The sequence below is a fragment of the Euleptes europaea genome, chromosome 6, assembly GCF_029931775.1.
Source record: "Euleptes europaea isolate rEulEur1 chromosome 6, rEulEur1.hap1, whole genome shotgun sequence".
Taxonomy (NCBI): domain Eukaryota; kingdom Metazoa; phylum Chordata; class Lepidosauria; order Squamata; family Sphaerodactylidae; genus Euleptes; species Euleptes europaea.
Genome location: NC_079317.1, coordinates 68,799,917 through 68,827,894, shown reverse-complemented (window position 1 = coordinate 68,827,894; position 27,978 = coordinate 68,799,917). Strand labels below are relative to the sequence as shown.

Below are 27,978 nucleotides of genomic sequence, written 5' to 3'. Positions count from 1 at the left end.
GTTGGGGGTCTCCCAAGATGGCGGACCACCGGGACTGCGCTGGGCAGCAGCTGAAGCGGTGGCAGGAACTACGCGGCTCGCAGGTACCGGGGGGGGGGGGGATAAGCCACAGCTCCCGCCCCAGCGCACGCTTGTTTTGTTTACTGTCCCTTCCACTGGCGGGCTGATAATTGCCTTTTATTTTATTTTATTATTATTTTTATAAATATTTTTTATTGATTTTCAGTAATAAATAGGGGTACAGAAGGGAAAAAGGAAAAGGGAAAAATATTACATAAATGGTATTCAACATTAATAATAGGGGTACAGAAGGAAAAAAGGAAAAGGGAAAAATATTACATAAATAGTATTCAACATTAATAATAAATAGGGGTACAGAAGGAAAAAAGGAAAAGGGGAAAAAACATTACATAAATACTATTCAACGTTGATATGCCTAGTACTACCCCCTTGTAGAATATAGGAATCCTTTAACTTACTAGCAGAGTGGATTTGATCTCCAATTTAATCCTGCTGTCACTCATAAGAGTTTAATTGTTATTTTTTGGTTTTAATATATTCCTAGAAAGATTTCCGTTTGTCTCTGTTTTGTTTTTGAGTATCCTTTTGTAATGTTTCAGTTAATTGTGCCATTGTTATGTATTCGTAAGCTTTGTCAATCCAGGTCTCAATTTTTGGTATTCTGTTTGTTTTCCATAAAGATACTAAAACTACTCTTGCAGCTGTAATTAAATATTTTAATATATCCTGTTGGTCCTTGTCGATGTTATCTGGAGTTTTACTCAGTAGAAATAGATAATTGCCTTTAGAGCGCCTTTCTGCGGGGCTCCTTTGAGTGTGTGTGAAGTGCCTTCAAGTCGCAGCCAACCTACGGCGACCCCTTTTGGGGGGGGGGTTCACTGCAAGAGACTAACAGAGGTGGTTTGCCAGTGCCTTCCTCTGCACAGCAACCCTGGACTTCCTTGGTGGTCTCCCGTCCAAATACTAACCAGGCTAGCCTGGGCCATCCAGGTCAGGGCTAAGCTTACTTACTCTATACATCTATAACTTTTTCATTGCAAAACTTTTACTTTTTGTATAGATAAGAAATACTGAAGGCAAAAATAAAAAGTTAGAAACATTTTGATCATTCAGTTAGAAGCTCTCTTTGGGTGTAAAGTGCCTTCAAGTTGCAGCCGACTTATGGCTACCCCTTTTTGGGGTTTTCAAGGCAAGAGACTAACAGAGGTGGTTTGCCAGTGCCTTCCTCTGCACAGCGATCCTGGACTTCCTTGGTGGTCTCCCATCCAAATACTAACCAGGGCTGACCCTGCTTAGCTTCTGAGGTCTGACCAGATCAGGCTAGCCTGGGCCATCCAGGACCTTTACTTCAGTAGAAAAGAGCAAGAGTCCAGCAGCACGTGATCTACCCCTTTCTTTGCGAGGATGGAGGTGCTAGGGGTCGTTTTTCGATTTGAGTAGCGGGCCGGGGGTGGTGGTGGGCTAGGGCTCCACCTGAGGAGTCGTTCCCTAAAACACCTCTTCGCCCTCGAGGTGCTTTCTAGTGGGAACATAACTGCAACAGCGAGAATACTTGCGGGTGCCAAGTGCCTGTTGTGGTCGGGTAAACGAGCGCGAAGGAACATGAGGCTTTGTGCAGCCTTAAGAGCTGCGTAGGACCGAGGATTCCGGCTGGCAGTCTTTCACACCCTGTTCTGTTACTTGCGGTGCTGAATGTGCTTGTTCACACGTCTGGTGAACATACCTGAATTCATTACAGTTTTCCGTGGAACGTTATCCTTTGTACTGGCTGGGACAGATGTGGTTGTGGGAAGTGCCGTCCAGTCACAGCTGACTTATGACGACCCCACTACAGATGTGTGTGTTAAGTGCTGTCAAGTCCCTTCAGACACATGGCGACCCTATGAATCAATGTCCTCCAAAATGTCCTATCTTTGACAGCCTTGCTCAGATCTTGCAAATTGAGGGCTGTGGCTTCCTTTATTGAGTCGATCCATCTCTTGTTGGGTCTTCTTCTTATCCTGCTGCCTTCAACGTTTCCTAGCATGACTGTCTTTTCTAGTGACTCTTTCCTAGTGACAGATAGGGGCTTGCTAATCTTTATCGAGCCATGAGAGCCCTTATAATTCTGGCTACCTCAGGTGAATATGGGTGCTTTTCTAAAATAGGTCACAGATAGAAAGTTTGTTTAAATCGGAGCAAAGTGCAGCTGAAGATGTTAGTGGAGATGAGTGGGTTGAGAGAATCAATTGGGAGAGAGCGCGTGTGAAGGTGAGACGAAATGCATTCTGCGGTTGCGCAAGGAAAAAAGTAGATCACTGTGAAGCTGCTTCAGTTAGAGTTTACTGAAGAAGTTGTAAAGGAAAACGCTAGTGAGGCAAAGGTTTCCTACCAGTAGAAAAACAGATCTGCTGCTGTTATATAATCTCACTGGGAGTTAAACTGGTGATTTTGAACCTTGGATACTGAAACTAAAAATTGGGAACTGTGGGGGGGGGAGGTAACTAAAAATTATGTTCAACCACTGGAAAAACTGGGGGGGGGCGGAATTGGGAACTAAAAATTAAGTTCAGTTTCTCTTCCAAAACATATTTTGGAGGATTGGAAGTAAACTGAATAATTGCATAGGTCTCTGTTACTGAGATACAATGCAGAAATCTTTAACACCTGTTTACCAGAGGCAGCAATGAGGTTAGCTTACACAGTACAAGCGACAAGCCCTCTTTCAGACTGCTTCCAAATGTTGTGAAGGGACAACACATTGAAGTTAGTGTTTACCTTAAGCTTAACAAATCACAGTACTAAGGGTTACTAGTAAATCTGGCACTGAGTCAAACTTTTAAATAACATTAAATAACACTGATGTGTAACTTGTCCTCATAACACAGTAACTGTACTAATCACTGTGAACAAAATTAACTACATGTATCCACGGATGTTTCCTTCAGAATACTGTGCTGGTTTTTCCTCTTATAAAGTTATACACAAGAAAAAACTTGTGCTGCTAATTCATAGCAACAAAAAATAAACAGCACGTAGGCTAGTAGTAAATCACCATTTCAATGCAATAGTATGTCATGCATTACAAATTTTTAAGCAGGTCAAACAATTGCCAAAAGATAAATCTTGAGTCAAAAGATACACATAAATTATCTGGTAAAGATATCTTGCTGTTTGAAATATGGGCTGACGAAGCGTGGGCGAAATGGTGAGAAAGATAAAACGGAATCCCGTCCCAAAATTGGCACCCAATCAAGGTTGCAACGTCCACAATGCCAAATTGGGCCACAGGCTTCTTTCTACATACTTCAAGCTGTATTTGTTCTGCTACAGCAGGTGGAGTGTGTTCTTATAGACTTGGTTGCAGTTTATATTTTCTAGCAAGAGGTTAGACTATGAATCTTGAAGATTTATATTTTGACTGAAGATTTATCTTTTGGTAATTGTTTGTACTGGTTAAAAATTTGTAATGTATGACATACTATTGTATTGAAATGATGATTTTACTACTAGCCTACATGCTGATTATTTGTTTTTCTTAATCAGAATGTTTCTCAAATCAATAGCTTCTGATTATGATAGTATTGAAAAACGGGTTTCCCAGAATTTCCATTGCCTTTGGTGTTGGCAGTGGCTATAGAAGTTCATCATATTTATTGTATTCCCCTCACTTGATCATATATCAAAGTAATAAGTAATTCCTAGTAATAATGTAATTCCTAGGAATCCAGTACTTGTATTGATGTTTTGGGAAATCACTGTAGTAAGCTGAGCCAGGAATTTCAATAATGCCCACTCCTGTTAATTACTGTCTTCCCAAAATGTTGTGGCATTTGAGACACCTCACATTATTTCTGTTAGCCAAAAGTACCAAATTGACATGTTAGTATAGTGATCTCCAGCCTTTCCATATCTGGGCTTAATAGGGTCTTCTTCAGGTAGCAGGAAAATATAATTAAAATGACTTTACACCTTTAACCCCAGGTGATAGCACAGGACCCAATAATGAACACATGAAGCTGCCTTATACTGAATCAGACCATCAAGGTCCATTAAAGTCAGTATTGTCTACTCAGACCGGCAGCAGCTCTCCAGGATCTCAGGCAGAGGTCTTTCACATCACCTATTTGCCTAGTCCCTTTAACTGGAGATGCTGGGGATTGAACCTGGAACCTTCTACATGCCAAGTAGAGGCTCTACCACTGAGCCACAGCCCCTCCCCCTAATAATCTTCATGCACTTGACAAATCCCACAACAGGAAAAGAGGAGCTGCAACAGCCAGGACCCTGTGTAGCAGATTATGTAAGTCAGTCACAGAAAACACATTCTAAAACACCAGGAGGTTTAGAGTGGCAAGGAAAAAAGTAAGAGTCAGAGCTCTGGAGGAATCCTTTCTAATACTGAGTGACATACGAATACAAGAAGGGCCCTGCTGGATCAGACCAGTGGTCCATTACATCCAGCAGCCTGTCTCACCCAGCACCCAACCATTACCTTGTAGGGCCAAGGAACAGAGGGCACAGAGGCCAACAAGGCCTTCCGCTGGTTGTGCCTCCTAGCCTTGGCATTCAGAGGGTTTGCTGAACAGGTAGAGGTTTGACCTCGTTTTTCTGCCCTTCTGCTTCTCTCTTTATATGTACAGAAATAAAAGATGTGGAGCCCTTGCTCTCTACATATGTGCACTAGCAACCAGTCTTTCCAAAATCAGTGCACGAAAAAGGTAGCTCTGTAGAAGCTCAGGGTCTTGACTCATGGGTTGAAGACCCCACTGCATTAGCGCAACAGGATAGCCTACATTTTTCTGTGGTGAAATTTGGGGAGCGCCTATTTGCCCATTGTGGAACTTGGTTTGAGACTTGATGATGATTAGATATTTTTAACTATTGAAGACAGGGCCTTGGAAACCCTTTGCTGGACACTTGGCCTGATTTTAGTAATGTGGAAGAAAGGCAAAGAAGTAAAGGTGTTTCAGTGCAGGGCACAGTGTTGGAGACACTTAATAAATTGCTGTTAAAACACCAATCTGTTTTCATTGTCCTTGATTACTTATGACTAAAAATTCTGAGAATTCAATCAATGTTTACGCTTAAGGCATGACCATTATTACCTTTTCACTGGTGCTTGAAAGCCAAGCAATCTAATTTGCTTAAGATTAGTTTGACAGTTTGGAAGCAAAGCGCAGAACATTATTAAGACTAAATTGCAGGACGCTTTATAAATCCGATGACACTGAAGGCTTGGCAGTACTGCTTGGTGCTACTAATTTTAGATGATTGAAAACGAAAGCATTTGGGAAATTGTTTTCCACTTTCACACCCCTATTTGTTTCTTAATGTTCGTGTTATGTGGACCCTAATGTCCCCTGATCATTCCTTTTTTTTTAATAATTTTTTTTAATTTTCATAATAAACAATAAAAAAAAGAAAGAAAAAATACATATACATAAAAAGAAAGACAGAAATTACATGTTCAGGACACTATTTATCCGCTAATACAATATTCAAATCACTCTATAAGCCATATCGTGCCCTGAATCCAGAACCCATCCCCCCACCAGTGCCCTCCACCATTGGACTTCCGATGGAGTGTTATGACATATCAGAAAAGAATCTATTATTATATCATATTAAAAATCATATTGTACTATAATTCATTAACTATACTTTTATTTCTCTAAGTAAATTATAAACCCTACCTATCAGTCCTTTATTTCCCTTGGATAGTATAATCTCAAATTTTGATTTGGTTTGATTAAAACCCAACTTATTATCTTTGTTAAAAACATCTCTTAGTTTATAATACATAAACCAATCTTTAATCAGGATTTCTTCTCTTGATTTCAGTACCCATGTACCATCTTTGTATTCTATTATTTCTCTATAGTTATTACAATCCAAATTTAAATGTGCACCTCTTCTCATAAATGCTTCTATAGTGTTAATCCAGCCGGGTGTTTTACTTTCAAAAACGTCTTTATATTTATTCCATATTCCATACGTGGAGAGTACATTGAAGTTATCTGAAAAGATGTTACCGCAGTGGCCAGATTTTCTCTTCCCGGGAAATGTGTCTAAAGTTTGCAGGCAAAAGTCCCTTGTGGTGACTTCTACACCACAACATTACTGTCTTGTGAATCGGGCTACTGCCAATTGTGAATCGGGTACTGCCAATTAATAATATGAGAATTAAATTCTTTATTTACTTTCTCCTTTTCATACCACAAGTAAGCATGCCACCCAAATCTCAACTTAAAACCTTCTAATTCTAATAGTTTCGGATTCTCTAAGAGGATCCAATTTTTAATCCAGGTGAAGCATGCTGCTTGATAATACATTTTCAAATCTGGTAATCCAAATCCTCCTGTATCTTTTTGTTCAATTAAGTTATTATATGCAATCCTGTGTCTTTCTTTACCCCAGAGAAATCTCATAATGTCTTTTTTCCAAACATCAAATATCTGTACACCCTTAACTATTGGGAGGTTTTGAAACAAAAAAAGCATTTTAGGTAATAGCATCATTTTGACTACTGAAATTCTTCCCCACAGTGATAATGGCAATTTTGCCCAACTTATCAAATCCTTTTTTATCTGTTGCCATTGGTTCACATAATTATCTTGAAATAGATTAAGATTGTTATTTGATAGCCATATACCTAAATATTTGACTTTATTTTCAATATTAAACCCCGTCTTTTTTATTAATGTTTGTTGTTGTGAAAGAGTCATATTCTTGGTTAATATCTTAGTTTTAGTTTTATTAACTTTAAATCCTGAAAGCTTATCATAAACCTCCAAAATTTTATTCCATCTGTCAATTTGTTCAATCGGATCAGTCAAAAAACATACTAAATCATCCGCATATGCTTTAAGCTTATAATGATTTCTACCTATTCGTACACCAACTACATCACTTTTTCTGAAATTATACAGTAATAATTCTAATACTAAAATAAACAATAAAGGGGAAAGAGGACACCCCTGTCCCGTTCCCCTTTGAATTTCAATTTTGGGTGATAATGACCCATTTATAATCAAGTTAGCAAATTGTTGTGTATATATTCCTTTTATAGCTGTTTTAAAATTCTCACCAAAATCCATAAAATCTAATACCTTGAACATAAACTGCCAATTAACATTATCAAAAGCTTTTTCAGCGTCCAAAAATATCAAAGCTGTTGGTGTTGTATCTTGCTCTGCATATTCTAAAAGATCAATTACCACCCTCACATTCTGACTCATCAACCTTCCTGGTAAAAAACCAGCTTGATCTTCATGTATTACTTGATTTAATACTCTTTTTAATCTCGTAGCTAAAACTGTTACAAATAATTTATAATCAATATTTAACAACGAGATTGGTCTAAAAATTTTAACTTCCAATATATCAGAATTTGCCTTTGGTATTAATGCTATATTTGCCTGTTTCCAAGTTTGAGGGATAATTCCTTCTATCAATCCTAAATTCATTACTTCCAATAAATAGGGAATTAACTGGTCTTTAAATGTTTTATAATACAATGCATTAAATCCATCTGGACCGGGAGATTTATTTATTATACTTTTCTTTATTTCCTCTTCCAACTCCTCTTTAGTTATCGGAAGATCCAAAAAATCTTTATTTTCTTGTGTTATTTTTCCCCAATCTCCTTTAGTAAGATATATATCCATTTCTACCTCTGAAGATACCTTTTTACTGTATAAGTTTGTATAAAATTCTACAAATGTTTCAAGTATCTCCTCTTTTATTCTTGTAATCTTACCCTTCCTTTTAATTTGAGTTATTGGTATTTTTTTCTCCTTCTGTTTAAGTTGCCATGCTAGCATTTTTCCCGGCTTATTTGCATGTTCAAAAAATCTTTGTTTATTATACATAATTTTTCTTTCAATTTCTTCTGCAATTAAAAATTCATATTGCTGTTGCCAATTTCTAATCTTGACCTGCTGTTCCTGTTTAGCTGCTTTATCTTGCAACCTACTTAAATATCTTTCCCCTTGCTTTATTTCATCTAATATATGTTTTCTCTTGTTCTCCCTTTCCCTATACCATCTTGTATTTTGTTGAATTAATAATCCTCTAATTACTGCCTTGCCAGCATCCCAAACTATATCTTCACGAGTACCCTTATCTGTATTTTCTTTGAAATAGTTCTGTATTTCCGTCTTCAATTTAGCAACTATTTTAGTATTTTTTAAAAGGAAATCATTAATTCTCCAGGGTTTATATCCTCTATCTCCCAATTGGATTTTAACTGAAACCGCATTGTGATCTGACAAAACTCTAGGTAAAATCTCTGAATCCTCTGATTTCTCTATTAGGCCTTTCGATAACCACAACATGTCTATTCTGGAATGTGTAAGGTGTCTTTGTGAAAAGAAAGTATAACCTTTTTTATTTCCATGTGCCAATCTCCAAGCATCATACATATTCCATTGATCAGTAAGAGCATCAAAAACCCCTGGTAATTTTCCTTCATTAGACGCTTTTTTCTTTTTCCCTGATCTATCTATTTTAGGTACCATTAAAATCCCCCATCCATATCATTTTTTCTATAGCATATTCAGCTAATATTATTGCTAATTTATCATAGAATACTTTTTGATTTATATTAGGAGCATATATTCCCACAAGCATTATCTTCTGAAATCCAGATGTTATTTCAACTAACAAAACTCTTCCCTCCATATCTTGATAAACAACTCTTGGTTCCAATGAGATAGGTATGTACATAGCTATTCCATTAGTCTTTCTAGCATTATTACACGCCGTGAAGAGTGTACCCAGCCTTAAATGTTCCAATCTAAATATATCCTTTGGGAGTATATGAGTTTCCTGTAAACAAATAATATTAGCATTACTTTTGTGTAGCTGGTGAAATATTTTCCTCCTTTTATTAGGAGAGTTCAATCCGTTGATGTTCCAAGATAAAACCTGTAACATATCAAAAGTCAATTAGATCCCATAATTTTCCCCATTCAACATTAACAACCATATTACTTATTGCCCCCCTTCCCCCCATTATTTAGCCTTCAGCTTCATCAATTGGAGAGTCCTCTGAAGAGTCTATTGGCAAATCTCCGCCTCCAGCTGCTTCAGATGCCTTTTCTTCTTCCGTAGATTCTCTAGTTGGAACTTGCTTGCTTGATTTAGTGGGTTTAACCAATTCTGCCTCATATCTTCTTAAGAACTGCTCAGCCTTATCCACTTCTGTATACTTAAACCTTTTTGCCTTAAAAGTGAAGGAAACACCCTGTGGGTATTCCCATCTGAATTGGATTCCACTGAGTCTTAAACATTGAACAATCTCCATAAAATCTTTCCTTTTCCTCAGCAATCTTGCCGGTATTTCTTTCATCAATCTCAAAGGCTCATCTTCAACTTTTAATGGTGTCTTGTAGTGTGTATTTAGTATCAGATCCCGGTGACTCCTCGAAAATAATTGAAGCATGCAATCCCTAGGTACTTTGTTTCTGGTTGCATATGCAGAATTGATTCTGTAAGCTGTCACAATCATCCCTGCAATTACTTCTTCAGTTTCCTGTAGAAAATCTGCCAGAAGAACTGTCAGGTATCCACGTAAATCCCGATTTTCCACTTTTTCTTTCAAACCACGTATACACAATGAAGATTCTTTTATCTTAAGCTCAATCATCGCGATCTGATCTTGTTGTCTCTCATCTCTGTCAGATGAGGCTACTACTGCCATCTCAAGGGTATCCACCTTCTTCTTAGTTTCTTTAATTTCCTGTATATTTTTCTTGAGCTTGGTTTCAACTCTATCTTGCCTGATGGTCAGGGATGAAATTGTGTCTTGCAAAGTAGCTATTGCAGCAGAATTTTGAGATGTAGTTGCTGTATTCTGGGATAACTCCTGCTTCATTTCTGTAACATCTTGATGAGTCTTAGTTAAAAGTTCAAAGACAGAAGTCAGTGTTACTTCTGGCTTTACTTTTGGAGGCATCTTGGCAATAACAGATGTTGATGTGACTGGAGATGTTGTCTGTTTAGCTGGAATTTGAGTTATTGAGGGCCTTCTCTGAGGAAGCTGTACCGCCAACTTTGTATCCTTAAGAATGTCTTTGGTGTGTTTCTCTTTTTCTCCCATTGGTAAGCTGTGAAAACTGAAGACAAAACAGCTGGCAATTGTAATCCAAGAACAGAGAGGAGGATGGGGGGGGGGCAAAGATTTTCTTTTAGTTCATTACACAAAAATTATTTCAGATGAAAGAATCCCAATCAGAGAAAGCAATCACTATGACATCTTAAATGGTGTTATTCCATGTCACTTGATTGTTCTCCAACTCTTTGCTTTTATTTCCAAGTTCTTGCTTTAGTGAGAAACTTTTTGGAGTGCGTCACACAGTTGGCAAAAAGCCAAAAGTCTCAAAACTGAGCGTAACAGAACTATAGATGGTTCTAAGTGAAGTCTTTAAAAAACAATACTGCCACACGCCCCAAGTTAGTATTTTAAGTATAAAAAAAATCTTTATTCCAAATTTGAAAGAAAATCGGATCCCACCTCGCTTGCTTCTTGCTGCTCCTTTAAGGTGGCGCCGGCCATTCAGCAGAGTCCCGTCAGAGCGACCGCCGCCGATTTCGAGGCGGCTATCGCTCAAATGACGGGTCTGCCACCGGCACCCGAATCTGCATCCCCTCTTACACCGAGGGGTGCCGCTTGCCGGATCTTCAAGGGGCTAATTAGTCGCCCCGCGGCAGCAAGAGCGCGGCTCCGCGCTTGCGGCGGGGGGGCCGTCCGACCCGGAAGTCCCCCTGATCATTCCTCAATTGAAATAACAGTGCCTAGCGCAGGAAGCAATTTTTCCTGTAGCTTCAGGAAGCACAATTCGTCAAATGAATCCGTCGTTACTTTCACTCAACCATAATATTCACTGCACGCCTATTTCTTGTATGTGTTTCTCACTGTTGCAGTTTTGATTCTTTTCAGAAACCAGATGCCTTGACCACAGGAGCAGGAATTCCAGTGGGAGACAAGTTGAACATCATGACGGTGGGTCCACGAGGCCCTCTCCTGGTTCAGGATGTGGTTTTCACCGATGAGATGGCACACTTTGACCGAGAAAGGATTCCCGAGCGAGTTGTGCATGCCAAAGGAGGAGGTTAGTTTTAGAGGATGTACCTTATTTTCCTTCTGCAAATGGAACGTTTAAAGTTGTCTGATAGCTACAGAACTGTCTTAAGTCAGTTCTATGGACAGAGGGGACAAGAGGCCAAATAAATAAATAAATAACTTGCAGGACATGAGGTTCTCAAAACTTAAAATAAGATTTGAAGTTAGAGCAGAGCTCTACTTCATGTTACTACTTTTCAGTTCTATTGCAGTGCAACATTAAGTAAGAACTAGAATAAGGAATAGAGAATAAAACTGCTGATATCATACTGCCCTTGTACAAATCTATGGTGAGACCACACTTGGAATACTGTGTACAGTTCTGGTCACCACACCTAAAAAAGAATATTGCAGAGCTTGAGAAGGTGCAGAAAAGAGCAACTAAAATGATTAGGGGACTAGAGCAACTGTCCTATGGGAAGCAGTTAAGACGCTTAGGGCTGTTTAACTTGGAAAGAAGGCCGCTAAGGGGAGACATGATAGAGGTCTATAAAATTATGCATGGTTTGGAGAGAGTGGACAGGGAGAAGTTTTTCTCCCTCTCTCATAATACTAGAACGCGGGGTCATCTGCTGAAGCTGGAGGGTGAGAGATTCAAAACAGATAAAAGGAAGTATTTTTTCACACAACGCATAGTTAAATTGTGGAACTCCCTGCCCCAGGATGTGGTGATGGCTGCCAGCTTGGAGGGCTTTAAGAGTGGACATATTCATGGAGGAAAGGGGTATTCATGGCTATTAGTTAGAATGGATACTAGTCATGCTGCATACCTATTCTCTCTAGTATCAGAGGAGCATGCCTATTATATTGGGTGCGGTGGAACACAGTCAGGATGGTGCTGCTGCAGTCGTCTTGTTTGTGGCTTCCTAGAGGCACCTGGTTGGCCACTGTGTGAACAGACTGCTGGACTTGATGGGCCTTGGTCTGATACAGAAGGGCCTTTCTTATGTTCTTATGTAAGAACATAAGAAGTTCCTCTGGAGGGCCAACTGCAGGGCACAGAGGCCGAGGCCTCCCCTGATGTTGCCTCCTGCTGCTGGGATTCAGAGGTGGACTGCCTGTGAACGTGAAGGTTAGCTTTAGTCACTATGGTTAGTCACCATAAACCTATTCTCCACTAATTATCGAATCCCCTAAGTAAACGGGTGGGGTCCGCACACATCCGAACCTGTGCTCCGTTGAAAGTAACGCAGTGCAGATAGCACTGAGTTGTACACTCTGATACAAATGTCTCCTGCGTTGAGATGTTCTCTACTACACACCCACTGTTACAGTTTGTATAATTGCAGTTTTTATTTACTTTGTTTATAGTCCCAACTTTCTTACTGAGAGTCAAGGCAGATTATACAGTGTAAATCACTGCAATTAGGATTATAGAAATTTGAAACAAAGCAAAAATATTAGACATGATATGTTAAGGAATGCAGAAAATGGTATTACATAAGTAGACAATACAGTGGGACCAGGACAAGACATACAGGAAACAGATAATGAATTGTATGCACAGTGTAGACCACAGTGTATACTTTCTTGTTGAAAGTGCCTTCCTGAACCATTCTGTTGTAACATAACCCCGTTATAAAAATCCCCTCCTGAACAATTCTGTTTTACATGGTTTGTGGAAAGTCAAAAGCATGGGAGCCTTCCTGACATTTTCAGGCAGGCTATTCCACAAGGTGGGGACCACAACAGAGAATGCACATGTATGGGTAGATACTGATCTTGCCCATTTGTATGGTGGCACCCAAGAAGGTCCTGCTCAGATGAATGAAGCTGTCATGGCAGGGCATAAAGGGAGATGTGGCTTTGCAAATACAAAGGTCCAAAGTGCCTTGTAAATTATAGTACTTTAATTGAATTTGGTAACTGATGGACTGCCAGTGGAGTGAGTACAGAATGGGTGTGACATGCATAGCTCCCAGTGTTAATCAATCTGCAGCAATTATGAAACTGGAGTTTCTGAGTTGACTTCAAGGGCAGGCCTGTGTAGAGTGCATTACAGTAGTCCATTCATAAGCATTATGTGTTTTATTGACAAATTAATATTAATAATATTGATTGTATGTATTTGTGTTATTGAAATGCACTTTTTCGCAGCCTCACGGTATTAAATGCTGCTGGGTCCTTTAGGAAAAAATTACTAAACGTAAAATCTTCATTGATTTGGGAAAGGGGGGAGAGTATTTAATGACCAGGGCTGCAGAAAATATACTGTTAAATATTAGACATGTGGCATGATCTGGATAGATTAGATCAGTGTAACTTAGGTATTTTAATTGCGTGCCTTAAGTGCCCTTGATTTCATCCCGTTTCAGAGGATTATTTAATGAGAGCAGCATTGCTTTGCGCATCTAGGTTGCCTCCACTGGGAACACAATGTGTTTGTAAAACTTTTCAAACTTCCTTTTAAAAAACTCTGAAACTTCCTTTTAAAAAATATTTTTTTAAAAGCCTGCTGCTCCTAGCAGTTGAGCTTCACGCTTCTGTTCTGGCTACTTGTAAGTCCTTTTAAAGATTTTGTTACGGACTCTTGCTGCTCTTTAGCTCTTCACAGGACCACTGTCAAGGCCCAGGGAAATAGCAGAGCTCTGCAGCATTAGGGGACAGAGCCTGTTTCTATTTGGACGCTTTCATTTTGTGCAGAAAAGAAGGTTCTGTAGTATAAAAGCCAAGTATAGATACAGCCTAACAGTGCTGTTCTTATTAAATGGTAACGAACTTTTTCTTATTTCCAACACTTTGCTCTGGCTACTATTTCTGGTATTTGTAAAGTCCTGGGCCTATGAACTGTTTGTTTCTGCTTCTCTTCAGTTTTGTATAAAAGTAATCTTTTTACTTTTTCAGGAGCTTTTGGTTATTTTGAAGTGACTCACGATATCACAAAGTATTGCAAAGCAAAGGTATTCGAGCACATTGGAAAAAGAACTCCACTTGCTATCCGATTCTCCACAGTTGGTAAGGCTTTTAAAAAGCGTGTGCATATCTTCTAATTTGCATCCATATTTGACTTTTCTACTTCTAGATGCTCACATTAGCTTTCTTAAAAATAGTTTTAGCAAGCTAACTCGGCATGTTTTCATCTATGGTTCCATCCTTTGATATGGACTGTAAAGTTTACTAAAAAGTATGTATTTTCTTCTTAATTTTTACAAAGTAAACATTAGAAAATAGACAAGATCCTACTTAACTCTGCCATGGACCAGTTAATGTTTGTTATTGGGAAGCCGAATCTGCTGTAAGAAGCAGGGTAGAGCACTGATTTTGTTGCAGAATTACCACGTTTCTGCCTTGCATAACTATCATTAAAGGAAAGCAGTAGACTTATAATCAGTTACTCTACTTCTTAGTTTCTAAAAAGCAGAAGGCCAAAACAGTCTGGTTACACCGTCAGCATTGGTTTTCATCTTTTGTAGTAAAGACTGTTGAGTGAGAACATCAGATTGCAAAATTTCAACAGTGTAGGAAACAAAAGTGTTTGTGACTGTGCAGTGCTCTTTCTTTGCATTCCATTTCCTTTACAGTGATGCAGATGGCAATGTACAGGTATGTTCCTCAGTGCCACTAACTGAACTTGTACTCAATGAAAATAATATTCATTAACAAAAGATTGGGAGGACTGTTGGAGCACAGGGGACCGTTTTCAAATTTATGCTTTCCACAACTGAATGATATTGCCAGCACAGTAAGATGGAATAGGGCTTGTGCATTACTAACTTGAGATTTAAATGTTTCCTTCTGTATTTTCAGCAGCCAGGACATATGCCCCAAATGACATCTGTTTCTAGTGATAGAACTTCTTGAATAGAAATGAGAGTACGTTTGACAACCATCTCTTTGCTATGTGTCACAGTTGTGACTATGTGCAATTTTCATTGTTTCTGCTTTTCATTCTTATTGCCTAGCTGGAGAATCAGGCTCAGCCGATACAGTTCGTGATCCTCGAGGCTTTGCAATGAAATTTTATACTGAAGAGGGCAATTGGGATCTTGTTGGAAACAACACTCCCATTTTCTTTATCCGAGATGCAATGCTGGTATGTGAAGGAGTAATGGGTACTTGTGATCATGAGAAAGAAAATACAAATAATTCCTACGTGTAAAGCCTACCATCAAGTGATTTATTAGTTTATAAAAACATTGTATTCTGTCTTTTAAGCAATATTAATACAGAAATAAATCAAGAAATAATAACATCACTTGATATTTACAATGGATATTCATGATATGTACGTTCATCATAATTGGAACAACGTACAGTTTTATAATAAGGAATCCTTACTAAATCAGAGAAATGATAGATGAATATTAAATGAGTGCTAATGTATGAATATAGGAAGTGTTGAAATTTGTTCAAATATTATTAGGTTGTGAAGATCACTGTCTTGTGCAGATGAGTTTTCTTTATGGCTTGAATGCTAACATAGCTTTTAGGCATTTTGTTTCCTCCTGAGATTCTGTTACGATAATGCACAGATGAGCACATTAAGATCCATTCTCTCCAGAGAATCAAAAAGGCACTAGTGGCCTTCATGTTAGGGTTATTGTTTCACATTCATGTTTATTCTGTTAGGTAGTAACATTTTATAATTTTACTACCTAACTATTCTACCAAAACCCTTGAATCGTAAATTGTTGTTACTGCACTGCCAGAGTTTCAGTCCTTTGTTCCGCTCTTTCCATTCAAAGGTCCTGTCGTCTAAGTGAAATTGAATTCCTTTCTGTCTTTCTTTGATTTTCTCAATTTCTTGTGTATTTTCTTGTATCCTTTTTAAAATTTCTGATAGGCCAGTCGATATCTCTTGTCTCATGCCTTGAATTTCTTTTTTATCCTTTCTTGTGTACTTACTTCTGCTTGTCTGATTTTTTTTTCTCTCGGTTTCTTCTAATTGTTTAATTTAGTTTGTGACTGTTTGGTTTGTGACTGTTGGAGCTTGCTGTGTTAGTATCTCTGAAAGTATATTCATTCCCACTAACTACAATCCTGAAGAAGGGGGGTAAAGCTGCATAGGAGCTGGTGTGACTCCTGCGCCATTATCTGTGCCACTTTGAACCATGCAAAATGGCACCTACACCAGCAAGGGAGCGCTTACAAAGTCCCCTGGGGAGTGATGCAACAGTGTGGGCTTTGGGCGCTGCCGCATTCCCAGAAGCGTCGGAGGGGATGTTCCTGGGGCAGAGCTGCCTTTAGGCAGCTTCCAAACCCGTTTCGGCCCGGGAACACTCCTTTATGCTGCGTTGGACCTACACCAGCAAAATAGCTGGCATAGCCCAGTGAAACTCATTGGGCAGATTTCACGGGCTTGATATTTAAAATGCTTTTAAAACCTTTTTTTCTGGCTGGGAAGCCTCTCAGGAGGCATCACATATCTACCCCCCCTCCCATTAGGATGGCTTTGCCTGATGTCATGTTCATCTTCATACACTCTCTTTTTATCTTTTTGGCATGTGCAATTTTAATCTTTCTATTCTTTCTACTTTGCCAAAATATTTTAAACAGTCTTTCCATGCACAAATCATTGGGTTAAATACTCAGTATCATTAAAGAATATTTAAAACCAATAATTTCATCTATTCCATACACAATAATTCAGTGATTCAATCAAGAATTATAGATCAAGGACTTGGGTTGTTTCCTAAGTCACATACTTCAGAGAATTCTACCAATTAAGTACCAACTTAATTTCTTAGTTTCCCCCCCAATAATAACAATCTATAAAATGAGAGGAAAGCACTTCATGGAGATCAGTGGACTGGGGGAGGCAGGAAAGTTTCATTCAGTCATTAGAAATTTTTGTCTGTATCCAACTCATAATTATCCAGGTCTTACTGTAGTTAGCATATTACTGAAGCTGGTAACAGATACCTTGGCCACAGTGGTCACTGGAGAATCTAGGAACAATGTTAGGTATAACGGAGCCTGCAGACTATGTCCCTTATTCTTCAAGGGAGTATGTCCTCCCCCACAAATGGAGGTTGGGTAGCTACCCGTTCTCAGATTGAATACTTTCAGTAATTCTTAAAATCCTATTCAAGCAAGTGGATACAATATTGCTGTGTTCTGGTTCTCTTCACAGTTCTTTAAAAGAGTGCTGTGGCTTCACTGTTTCAATTGTTTTTTGCTCTCATGAGCGAGAATGGTTTAAATGTCAGTGCATGGATTTTGATTTATTTCAGGGCTCATCTTTAATTGCAGATACCTATTTTCACAATGAATTTTGCAAAAGTGAGGGGGAGTGTACTAGATCTAATGTTCACATGAGTAAACTATTTATATTATCTTTGCATATTTTTGTTTGAGTTTAGTTTCCATCCTTCATCCATACCCAAAAGAGAAACCCACAGACACATCTGAAAGATCCAGACATGGTATGGGATTTCTGGAGTCTCCGTCCTGAGTCACTACACCAGGTGAGATTGGCCCTCTTTAATATATAGCTTTTGGTTAAATGGCACAGTACAGTAACTTCTTTGTCTGTATATCCACCTCATAGATTAGTCTAGAATAGAGATAAATAGCAGGAATCCTGCCGGTAAATAAACCCTTTTCACATCCACTCCACCCTGCACTGCCAGCTCTCCTTTTCCATCCACTCTGTGCACCTTGAAACTGTTCACAATTAAAAGCTGTGATCCAGGCTTGCAGTGAAAAGCTGAATCTCCCTCCTGCTTTAAAGAAAGGGAGTTCGATTGAAATGAGACAGAGAGAAAGCCCTACTCTCCTTAGCGTACTCTATTAAGAAGGTATATAAAGCATGTCTGGTGGGTTACTTAGAACCAGCTGGTTACCAGGGTTCTTGTAAAGAATGTTGTGTCAGCATGGCACTTGTGCTCATAAGCAAGAGACATTAGGTTAGATCCAGCCAGCTTTTCCTCTGGTGAAAAGGAAGGAGGGAGTCGCCTGGAGATCACGGGAAGTGCATGGACAAAAGTTGCATGGGACAGAAGCTGTAATAAGGGTTGGGTTAGATCCATTGTTGGGATCACTTGGCACAGGCTAGTTATGCCTTAAGTGATCTTGAGTTTGCTTTGAAAGTTTTAAAATCTAGAATTCTAGCAGTCTACCTGTGTATTTTAAAAAGTCCATGTGCAGAAGGCGGCCTATTGCTCCTTTGCCCTTGGCAAAGGTGCCTCTGTTACGTAAGTACAGATGCCCCCAAAGAGAATGGTGGTGCTAGAAGTTTGTGCTGTGGCATATAATCAGTTATCCAAAGTTACCTCTATAGAATTGGAGCGTCTGTCAAATCTAGTCCTCAGTGACCACAGGTTACATCAATTTTATTTTATTTTCACTTCAAAAAAATAACCCAGGATTTCTTAGGCTTCTGATAGCATTTGCCTGTCGCTTCCTCCTCCTCGTCCACCCCACCCCCCTTGTACCTGCGCCATACTTTTGATTTTTGTAATGTGTTGTTGATGGGGTCTTGTTTGTGGCTTCCTAGAGGCACCTGGTTGGCCACTGTGTGAACAGACTGCTGGACTTGATGGGCCTTGGTCTGATCCATCAGGGCCTTTCTTATGTTCTTATACCTGATTGCCAGATGATCTACTGACTGAATACACACTTGGCAGCACACTCCTGACAACTGGAGGTGCTTCCATGTGCTCCCCCAAACCAAAGATCTACCGAAAGGCAGCAAGGCACGGGAATAGACGTTGGATGGTGGTGGTGGTGGTGGGTCTCATCCAAGTATCATACTAACAATAGACTATGGTTGGAGCATATGATTGGACTACCCATGGTCTACCATGCAAAATAATCTACTTGGTTTGCGTTATTTATATAATATAATATAATAAAAGAGGATAATCTGTGTTAATTTGCTGCTGGTTTATGTTTAGGTGTCATTCCTGTTCAGTGATCGTGGCATTCCAGATGGATTCCGCCATATGAATGGCTATGGATCACACACTTTTAAGCTGGTAAATGCAAATGGCAAAGCAGTGTACTGCAAATTCCATGCTAAGGTAATCACTTTCCTTCTAAGACTTTACTACTTATAAAAGGAATATCAAGATAATAGAAGGGATTACTGTTTGGTTTTGTACCTGATTTTGGAAGTGTAGCATTATATTCCTAGATGTTTAACTTATTTCCATAAACTGAAAGCTTTATCTTGTTATCTTTTAGATGTAATAAATTGCTGTTCCAGTGGTTTAAAGATGAAAAGGGTCCTGTGGTTCTGCTTTTGTTGCAGTTCTTTCCTCAGTATGGTGGAATATATCAAGTCAGATTTCGTGCACACGGACGTTGAGTAGTGCCTGTGATATCACTGATATTTTCCCCTTTTTTATCATTATAGCTTTTTACCGAAAAGCAAAAGAGTATTTTACCCCTTGTTTTGTCACTTTATTTCATTAATCCTTACAACTTGCAAGGTTTTTCCCCCAAAAGTACATTCCACTACTAGATAATACTATCTCTATAACACTTATCTTGCTTCCATGTCAAAAAGGAAAAAGTTACAATCAGTAACATGCTTATTAATCTCAGTCATTCTGTAGGAATGGAATATTCTGCTACTGTTACTGGGTTATAGTTGGCTGGAGTCTAGTATCAAAGTTAAAATGTAGTGTCGGTGTCTACATCATTAGATGTAAGCTTCCCCCCCCCCCCAAGATAGTACCTCCTGAGTAAGGGGTCCCCAACGTGGTGGCTGTGGGAACCGACACTTTCTTGGCACACTCCAAATGTTTTTAGAAAGGGGGGGGCGGCTGTTGTCTAGCAGCACTTCTGACTGGCTATGCAGGTTAAAAGAGCATTTAGTGTCAGCTGCTACTACAGTGTTTGTTTTATTCTCTCTCACCCCTCTTTCCCAGTGTATTTTTAATTACCCCTCTTCTCTGCTGTACTTATGCTTCTTGTGTATGTGTGTGCCTGGCTCTGCCTTGTAGGGCAGCCATTTTGTGGTTGTACAGCAGATTTTCCCGTTAAAACCTCTTTTCACATGCAGACTACTGCCACGGAGGCAGTCGGATGATGATAATTTAACTTTTCTTACTGTTTTTACCACCATCAAATTACTTCTCAAATCTGACTGGTGTCTTTTATATTCGTAGACTGATCAGGGAATCAGAAACCTTCCCGTTGAAGAAGCAGGAAGATTGGCTTCAGAAGATCCCGACTATGCTCTGCGCGATCTCTATAATGCTATTGCTGATGGAAACTATCCAACGTGGAGTTTCTACATCCAGGTTATGACATTCGAACAAGCCGAGAGATTTCCATTCAACCCTTTTGATGTGACTAAGGTAAATGCATGCTCTGTTTCTTTCTCCTAGACATTCATTCCTTATGGAAATTCAACATTGTGTGCTCCTGCAGATCTGGAAGGTTGATCTAAAGATAGCTGTGATAATGTCACGTCTGTTATGTTTCCTAGGTTTGGCCTCACAAAGACTATCCTCTCATCCCGGTGGGAAAACTGATCTTAAACAGGAACCCTGCCAATTACTTTGTGGAGGTGGAACAACTGGCTTTTGACCCAAGCAACATGCCCCCGGGCATTGAACCGAGCCCTGATAAAATGCTACAGGTGACCAAGACAGGCTCTTCGTTTTTTAAAGATGAAAATCACATTTCCCACTTAAGATCTCTCGTTACAATGAATACGAATGAATTAATGTAGGTCTTGCTTGATGCACTGAATTTTGTTTTCGGTTGTTGGCTCACACTTTTTACTCTTGTGTTCGGCTGCCGCTTCAGATTTTTTAAAATACTGAATATCCAAGCAAATTGATCATGAGCAGTTTTAATCAGTAGCTGTGCTTGGCATATTAGCAAGGTAAGTGGTGTTATCAGGGGGCAGGCACTTAAAAAATATGTTTTAATTTCATTATGTAATTTTGGAAATACCATTTTCCCTCAGTTTTGGGAGTACTGATGTTTCTTTCTGAAATTAATTAAAATAGAAATTCTTCCCTACATGACTTTCTGATGTACTTAGAAGGGGGCAGGGAGCTGTTCTTGTTAGCAGCAGAGGATAGGACTTGCAATAAAGGGTTTAAATTATGGGCGGAAAGGTACCGACTGGATATTAGGATTTTTGTTTTTACAGTAAGAGTAGTTCAGCAGTGGAATTGGCTGTCTTTGGGAGGTGGTGAGCTCCCCCTCGCTGGCAGTCTTCAAGCAACTGCTGGACGAACACATGTCAGGAACGCTTTAGGCTGATCCTGTATTGAGCAGGGGGGGTTGGACTAGATGGCCTGTATGGCCCCTTCCAACTCTCTGATTCTGTGCGATATCAGTACTCCCCATGTTTAATGAAAATTATAATCATGACCTTCCTAACTTTCTATTATAGAATTCAAACAATTTTTAAGCGTATACCCTTATCCACAACTACTGCAGTAATAAACTGTAATTAAAATAAAAACTGAATTATACAATCACTTTTAGCATCTCAGAGACACAGATCATGTGTTCAGAAATTGAAAGCTCCTATCAAAAACTAGACACACTCAGTTAGATTCACTGGGTGTGATGACTTACACAGCTTTTCCAGCAGGTCTCCTCTTATCTTGGCTGATGGTGACCATAAGATTGTAACTGTTATCCCCGGCTAGGTTTTAGAAGGAGCAGTAGCAATTAAGAGTAGCAGAAACCTAACCCAAAGAAAAGCTACCTACCTTTATTCTTGCTCCACTTAATCTATTATTCTAGGGTCGCCTTTTCTCATATCCAGATACTCACAGGCACCGTCTTGGACCCAACTATCTTGCAATTCCAGTAAATTGTCCCTACCGAACTCGAGTTGCCAATTACCAGAGAGATGGATTTATGTGTGTGTCTGACAACCAAGGTAATTGTGAGATGCTATTCTTTTTTCAAGGAAAGGGTTACTCTCAGCAACAGCTGCAAGAGTTTTCTGCATGTACAGCACAGTTGGAATATTCAGGCAACTGAGCAAGGAGGAATGAGAGGCCCCTAATGTGGGCATGACAAGCAGAAGCCCTCCCCCCAGTTCTGCAGGGGGGCGGGCAGGTGAGAGCCGTGAGAAAGACAGGTGCAGGCAGTCGCATGGTGGGCTGTCTGGCTAGCAAGTAGCCAGATGAGCAAGCAAGAATAGGAAGGATCGGATCCTACTTCCCCCACAAGGCTTGAGGGTTCCCACTTCTCAGTGTACTACTCAGGAAAAGGTAACGGTACTGAATGATTAGGAGCCCTGTGGCGTAGAGTGGTAAGCTGCAGTACTGCAGTCCAAACTCTGCTCATGACCTGAGTTCGATCCTGACGGAGGTCAGTGTCAGGTAACCGGCTCAAGGTTAACTCCGCCTTCCATCCTTCTGAGGTTGGTAAAATGAGGACCCAGCTTGCTGGGGGTAAAGAGAAGATGACTGGGGAAGGCACTGGCAAACCACCCCGTAAAACAAAGTCTGCCTAGTAAACGTCGAGTTGTGACGTCACCCTATGGGTCAGGAATGACCCTGTGCTTGCACAGGGGACCTTAACCGAATGATTTAATAAGCCTTGTTTCCTGTGGAAAGAACTAATAGGGAATCGCAATCAATTCTTCGTTGGAACTTTGTGTGTATAACAGAACTGAGAGAATTTGGTTACTTTTTTCAGAATATTTAAGAATCAGCAATTTTTCCACTGAAGAATGCTTATAGTAGCATACCACTGTATTTTTACGAAGACCAAAAGCTATGTACGGATCATGGATGAAATGTTGTAGATATCCTCTTTCTTGATTTTGTTGTCCCTACTCTCTCCCCACACACATCTAATATATTTGTGAAGTAGTAAGATCTTAACTTTTTTCCCCTAGGTGGGGCCCCAAACTACTATCCAAACAGTTTTACTGGTCCTGAGGAACAGCCTCACTTGAAGGAGACACGTCTACTTCTTTCAGGCGATGTGACACGTTTCAATAGCGCAAACGAAGATAATGTGTCCCAAGTAAGCAAAGCAGAAATGTCCAAGTGCCTTTCTTTGGCAGTGGAATGTGAGGCAAATTACATATTAGCATTCTCATGAGATGTTTATCAAAGACCTACCGTATTTTTCCATGTATAAGATGATGGTTTTTTCTTTAAAAATTTTGCCCCAAAATTGGGGGTCATCTTATACACGGAAGCCATCAGCTGACGGGCGGGGAAGAGAGGGAGCAGCACAAGAGGTCTATCGCCCTGGCTGTCCGGCGTTCATGCCGGTCGCCACCAGCCCTGTGCGTACTGAATGGGCAGCGACCAGTTTGAACACTGGACTGCCAGGGCGACAGGCCTCTTTCGCCCCCGTGTATAAGACGACCCCTATTTTTTTTCTTAATTTTGGGTTAAAAAAAATAGGGGTTGTCTTATACATGGGGGTGTCTTATACACGGAAAAATACAGTAATTTAAAAGTTCTTTGTGATAGTTCGATCTTGCAGTAAGTACATTGTTGTTTCTTCCAAGCTGTGTTCTTCTGATGCTCTTTGGTCTTTCAATCCACTTTAAAATCTTCAGATTTTTTTCTCTGCCAAAGGACCCTAATGGGTTAGATCCAGCAGAAGTGTTAGTGGAAAAGGTCACTAATGAAGGTCACTAACAGAGCAATCCTGGGGGAGGGGGGATTATGCGACACCTGGGGACGGTGCTGCCATGCCACCTCCTGTGCAGTTTGAATCCCCACGCTGAAGCTACAAACTGCCCGTTTCCTAAAAACCTTGTGAGACTACTTTATTTGGTTTCATGGGGCTGCGCCACCATTATTCGTGGCGTAAGTCAAGGCCAGGCAAAGGGGGCGTTCCCAGGCTGGAAGGAGCTTTGGGAGTCGACTAAAGTCAGCCCAGCCCTGGGAATGCCCCCATCAACGTTGGTGCGAGGCTTTGTGCCTCAAAAATGCAGCAGAGGTGGTCGCGCTGATTCCTTTGCGGGGCCCAGCCATGCGGCTCCTCTGCGGTGGCATAAGTTCTCCTATGCCAGCATGTTTGCCCATCTGAATGGCGTAAGTGGCATTGTGTAGTGGTTAAGAGCAGTGGTTTGGAGTAGTGGATTCTGATCTGGAGAACTGGGTTTGATTCCCCACTCCTCCACATGAGTGGTGGAGGCTAATCTGGTGAACTGGGTTGATTTCCCCACTCATACACATGAAGCCAGCTGGGTGACCTTGGACTAGTCACAGCTCTCTCATCCCCACCCACCTCACAAGGTGTCTGTTGGGAGGGGAAGGGAAGGTGATTGTAAGCTGGTTTGAGTCTCCCTTAAGTGGTAGAGAAAGTCAGCATATAAAAACCAACTCTTCTTCTTCTTACGCCGCCGCAGGGGTCACGCTGCCTCCTAACCCCTTTTAGCCCTCCCCCATTCAGGAATGGGCTGCCCAGGTCACTAATGAGACTCACTTTTAATTGCAAAAAATTGCTAAATTGTTATGCAGTGCCGGATCTAACCACAGTTAAAATAATGCTTGTTTTTTTTACTTTTTTAAAGGTACGGGACTTCTATACCAAAGTACTGAACGAGGGTGAACGCCAGAGGCTTTGTGAGAACATTGCTGGCCACCTTAAGGATGCTCAGGTGTTCATCCAGAAGAAAGCTGTAAGTGCTAAATTATTACATGGGTGGCCTCTAAACTATGGTTTTTATGTAAAGTAAAGGTTTTTCCAGGCATAAAGGAAAAAGTATTTTTTCCCAGGTATGCAGGGGAAACAAAGCTAGAGGGTATTAAGATTCATTCAATGCATTTTTAAAAAGAAGAATCAGATATTATAGAAAGTCTCAGTAACAGCAGAATAACTAGACCAGGACTTCTATCCATTGAAAGAACATGTTCAGAGAAGACCATTTTTATTTGCCTGTTCCCCCTACTCACAAAGGGCCATATGTTGCTGTCTGATTTCTGACCTGTTAACAGTTTGGTCCATTTTTGTTATTTGCTAGCTGCACAGTAATATCAAAACATGTTAAAATCTTGAAGTAATCCAGTTCGCTTGAGGCCCAGCCCTACTGTAAAAACACTCCAAGGAGCAGTCATCAATAAGGAGATGAATTATGGGTAACGGAGTAGCTTGAGACAATATTTTCTTGTTAAAGTAGCTAGGTGCGGAGAAATTCAGAGCCTCACACTACACCAGTTTGGTTTACTGACTGTATCCTGCCCTTCCTCCAAGGAGCTCAGGGTGGCATACGTGGGGTTCCTTCTCCTTTTATCCTCACAACAACCCCATGAGGTTGGTCAGGCTGTGAGAGTGACTGGCCCGAAGCTGCCCAGTGAGTTTCATGGCCAGCAGGTATCGGAGTCCAAAATCTCTCCGGTCATAATCCAACGCTTTAACCTCAACACTGCACCAGAACACATTAATTAAAATGTATTTCATTTTATGTAAGGATTATCAGAATCTCAGTCTTACCTTTAAGGAAGTGAAACAAAAACAAATTTAAAAGACACGCTAGTACTGGGGTGGCATACAGCTGTCCACTTTGTTAGCTATATTGATTGATAACCAATTCTAAACCTTGCCACCTTTCTGACAGATGATGAGGCTCAGATTCTGCATCTTTCCAGTGTAACATAATTTGGTGATTGTGGGGTGGTCACAAAGCAAGTCTCTTGAACACTGTGCTACCTTCATGCCAGTTTTGTCAGATGTGTTGCTTGGAAGTATTCTGTCTGTCTTGGAAATTATGGTGGTAATATCTGAGATAAACAGGAACTAAGCCATGTAGGAATATTTATTTATTTAAATTTCTAGCCTGCCCTCCCTGGCCAAGACCAGGCTCAGAATATGCTGATGAGTTTGAATATTGGATTGTTCCTGTCAAAAAGAGACTTAAGGAGCTGAGGTTGTTTAGTCTGGAGAAGAGAAGGTTAAGGGGTGACATGATAGCCATGTTTAAATATTTGAAGGGATGCCATGTTAATGAGGGAACTAGCTTGTTCTCTGTTGCTTCAGAGATTAGGACACTGAGTAATGGATTTAAACTAAGAGAAAAACGATTCCACCTAAACATTAGGAAGAACTTTCTGACGGTGAGGGCGGTTCGACGGTGAAACTCGCTGCCTCAGGGCGGGGGTGGAGTCCCCGTCTTTGGAGGTCTTTACGCAGAGGCTGGATGGCCATCTGTCGGGAGTGCTTTGATTGCGGGACCCTGCATGGCAGGGGGTTGGACTGGATGGCCCTTGTGGTCTCTTCCAACTTTGTGTGATTTTGTGAAAAGCTACCACAAATTCCTGACTTTTTGTTATTCCTATCGACCCACACTTATCTAGTTGCTTCCAAATGCCCATCGAATGATAATGTCATGTAGAACATATTTTAATACTCCAGTGATAAACATATGCATAGCTTTCCTATCTGAATTTGAAAACATGTCTACTTTCTCACCAGCTACAATTTTGTAATGGCCAGGTGTGCCTCTTAGCAGTTTAGCTTCTGCATTAAGATAATTCTTTAGTCTACAACATTGCTTCAGTGTGTGGAATAAAAGCAACACAGTATTCCTGCCAGAGGAACAGTTTGCATTGTACCAGCTTCAGCTTTTATTGTGCCAGCTTCTCTCAGATATTTTCAATACAGGTCAGTAAACGACTTTCAACTTTGCGCTGTCTCACAGAAAACTGATACATCGAATGTTCCTGTATGATCAAAGAATTTATCTAGAAATTAATAATGAGAACTGCTCCCAGTCATCAGCTGAAGTTTTGGATCTCCACATCAATATCAGATGCCGTGTCCTCCACATGATTGGGAGTAGGCCCAGGAGCTAAGAATGAAGAAGGAATAATTGTCTCCTTAAATTTCTTTTGCCGTCCTAGGTGCAGAACTTTGCTGATGTTCATCCAGAGTATGGTGCGTGCATTCAGGCCATCCTGGACAAACACAATGCTCAAAGTAGCAAGAAGGTATGACAGTAATTTCTGTTTAAAATACCTCCAGGAAGGTAAAGATGTAAGGACAGGCCTGTTGACCAAAGTGCAATCTCTGCTATTAAATAATTGGCACAAAAACTTACCATTCTATGCCACTGGCAAAAATTAAACATCTACAGCTGTCCAGTATCAGGTGGATTATTACATTAGACTAGCGTTCCCCAACATTGTGCCCGTGGGCGCAATGGTTCCCACCAACATTTTACTGATGCCTGCCAAGTATATTTATAAAGTGGGTGGGGCCACATGGGGCTTTTGCCCAGCAATGTTTCTGATTGGCCATTGGAGATTTGATTGGCGGTGCAGATTTTTAAAAACATTGCTTTGGCAGTAGCTGCCACTGCAGCACCAGGATCTTCAAATGTTTGACTGATGGTAAGCTTTGGCAGCCATTTTGTGATTGCTCCCACCCATGCCTTGTCAAAACGTCAAAGCAGCCCGCAGGCTCTAAAAGGTTGGGGACCCCTGCATTAGACTATTCATTAGAATGGTTTCCATTTTGAAGCAGATAAGGTTCACTGGGCGCCCTGACCTGGATGGCCCAGGGTAGCCTGATCTCATCAGATCTCAGAAGCTAAGCAGGGTCGGCCCTGGTTAGTACTTGGATGGGAGACCACCAAGGAATGCCAGGGTCATTATGCAGAGGAAAGCAACGGCAAACCAGATCTGTTAGTCTCTTGCCTTGAAAACTCTACTGGGTTGCCATAAGTCGGCTGTGACTTGACAGCACTTTACACAAGGTTCACTGGATAACAAAAGAATTCTTCAATTTCTTAGAATCACCTGTAATGAAAATATTTAACCCATGTAAGTTTTCCCTTTAAAAAAACTGACTAATTCCCCTTTTTAATTATTGTCTTTGTTTCTAGGGACATATTCATACCTATACACAAACTTCATCCCACACAATTGCAAAGGAAAAGGCTCATTTGTAAATGGCATCATCTGTGGTTAGTTGGTCCCACTACCAAACACTTTGTCTCATGGGACTTACATCCGTCC

The 27,978-nt window shown here is 40.4% G+C and overlaps 1 protein-coding gene across 1 annotated transcript; it reads left to right on the top strand.

Moving 5' to 3' along the window:
• Window positions 1-10: 10 nt before the first annotated feature.
• CAT (catalase) lies at window positions 11-27,940 on the top strand. Its single transcript, XM_056850838.1, has 13 exons — window positions 11-83; window positions 10,946-11,117; window positions 13,973-14,083; window positions 15,031-15,161; window positions 17,431-17,535; window positions 18,967-19,092; window positions 20,185-20,376; window positions 20,508-20,660; window positions 21,788-21,926; window positions 22,896-23,026; window positions 24,537-24,644; window positions 26,863-26,949; window positions 27,846-27,940. The coding sequence occupies exons 1-13, from the start codon at window positions 18-20 to the stop codon at window positions 27,909-27,911; spliced, it is 1,587 nt and encodes a 528-aa protein (XP_056706816.1). The 5' UTR covers window positions 11-17; the 3' UTR covers window positions 27,912-27,940.
• Window positions 27,941-27,978: the final 38 nt, after the last annotated feature.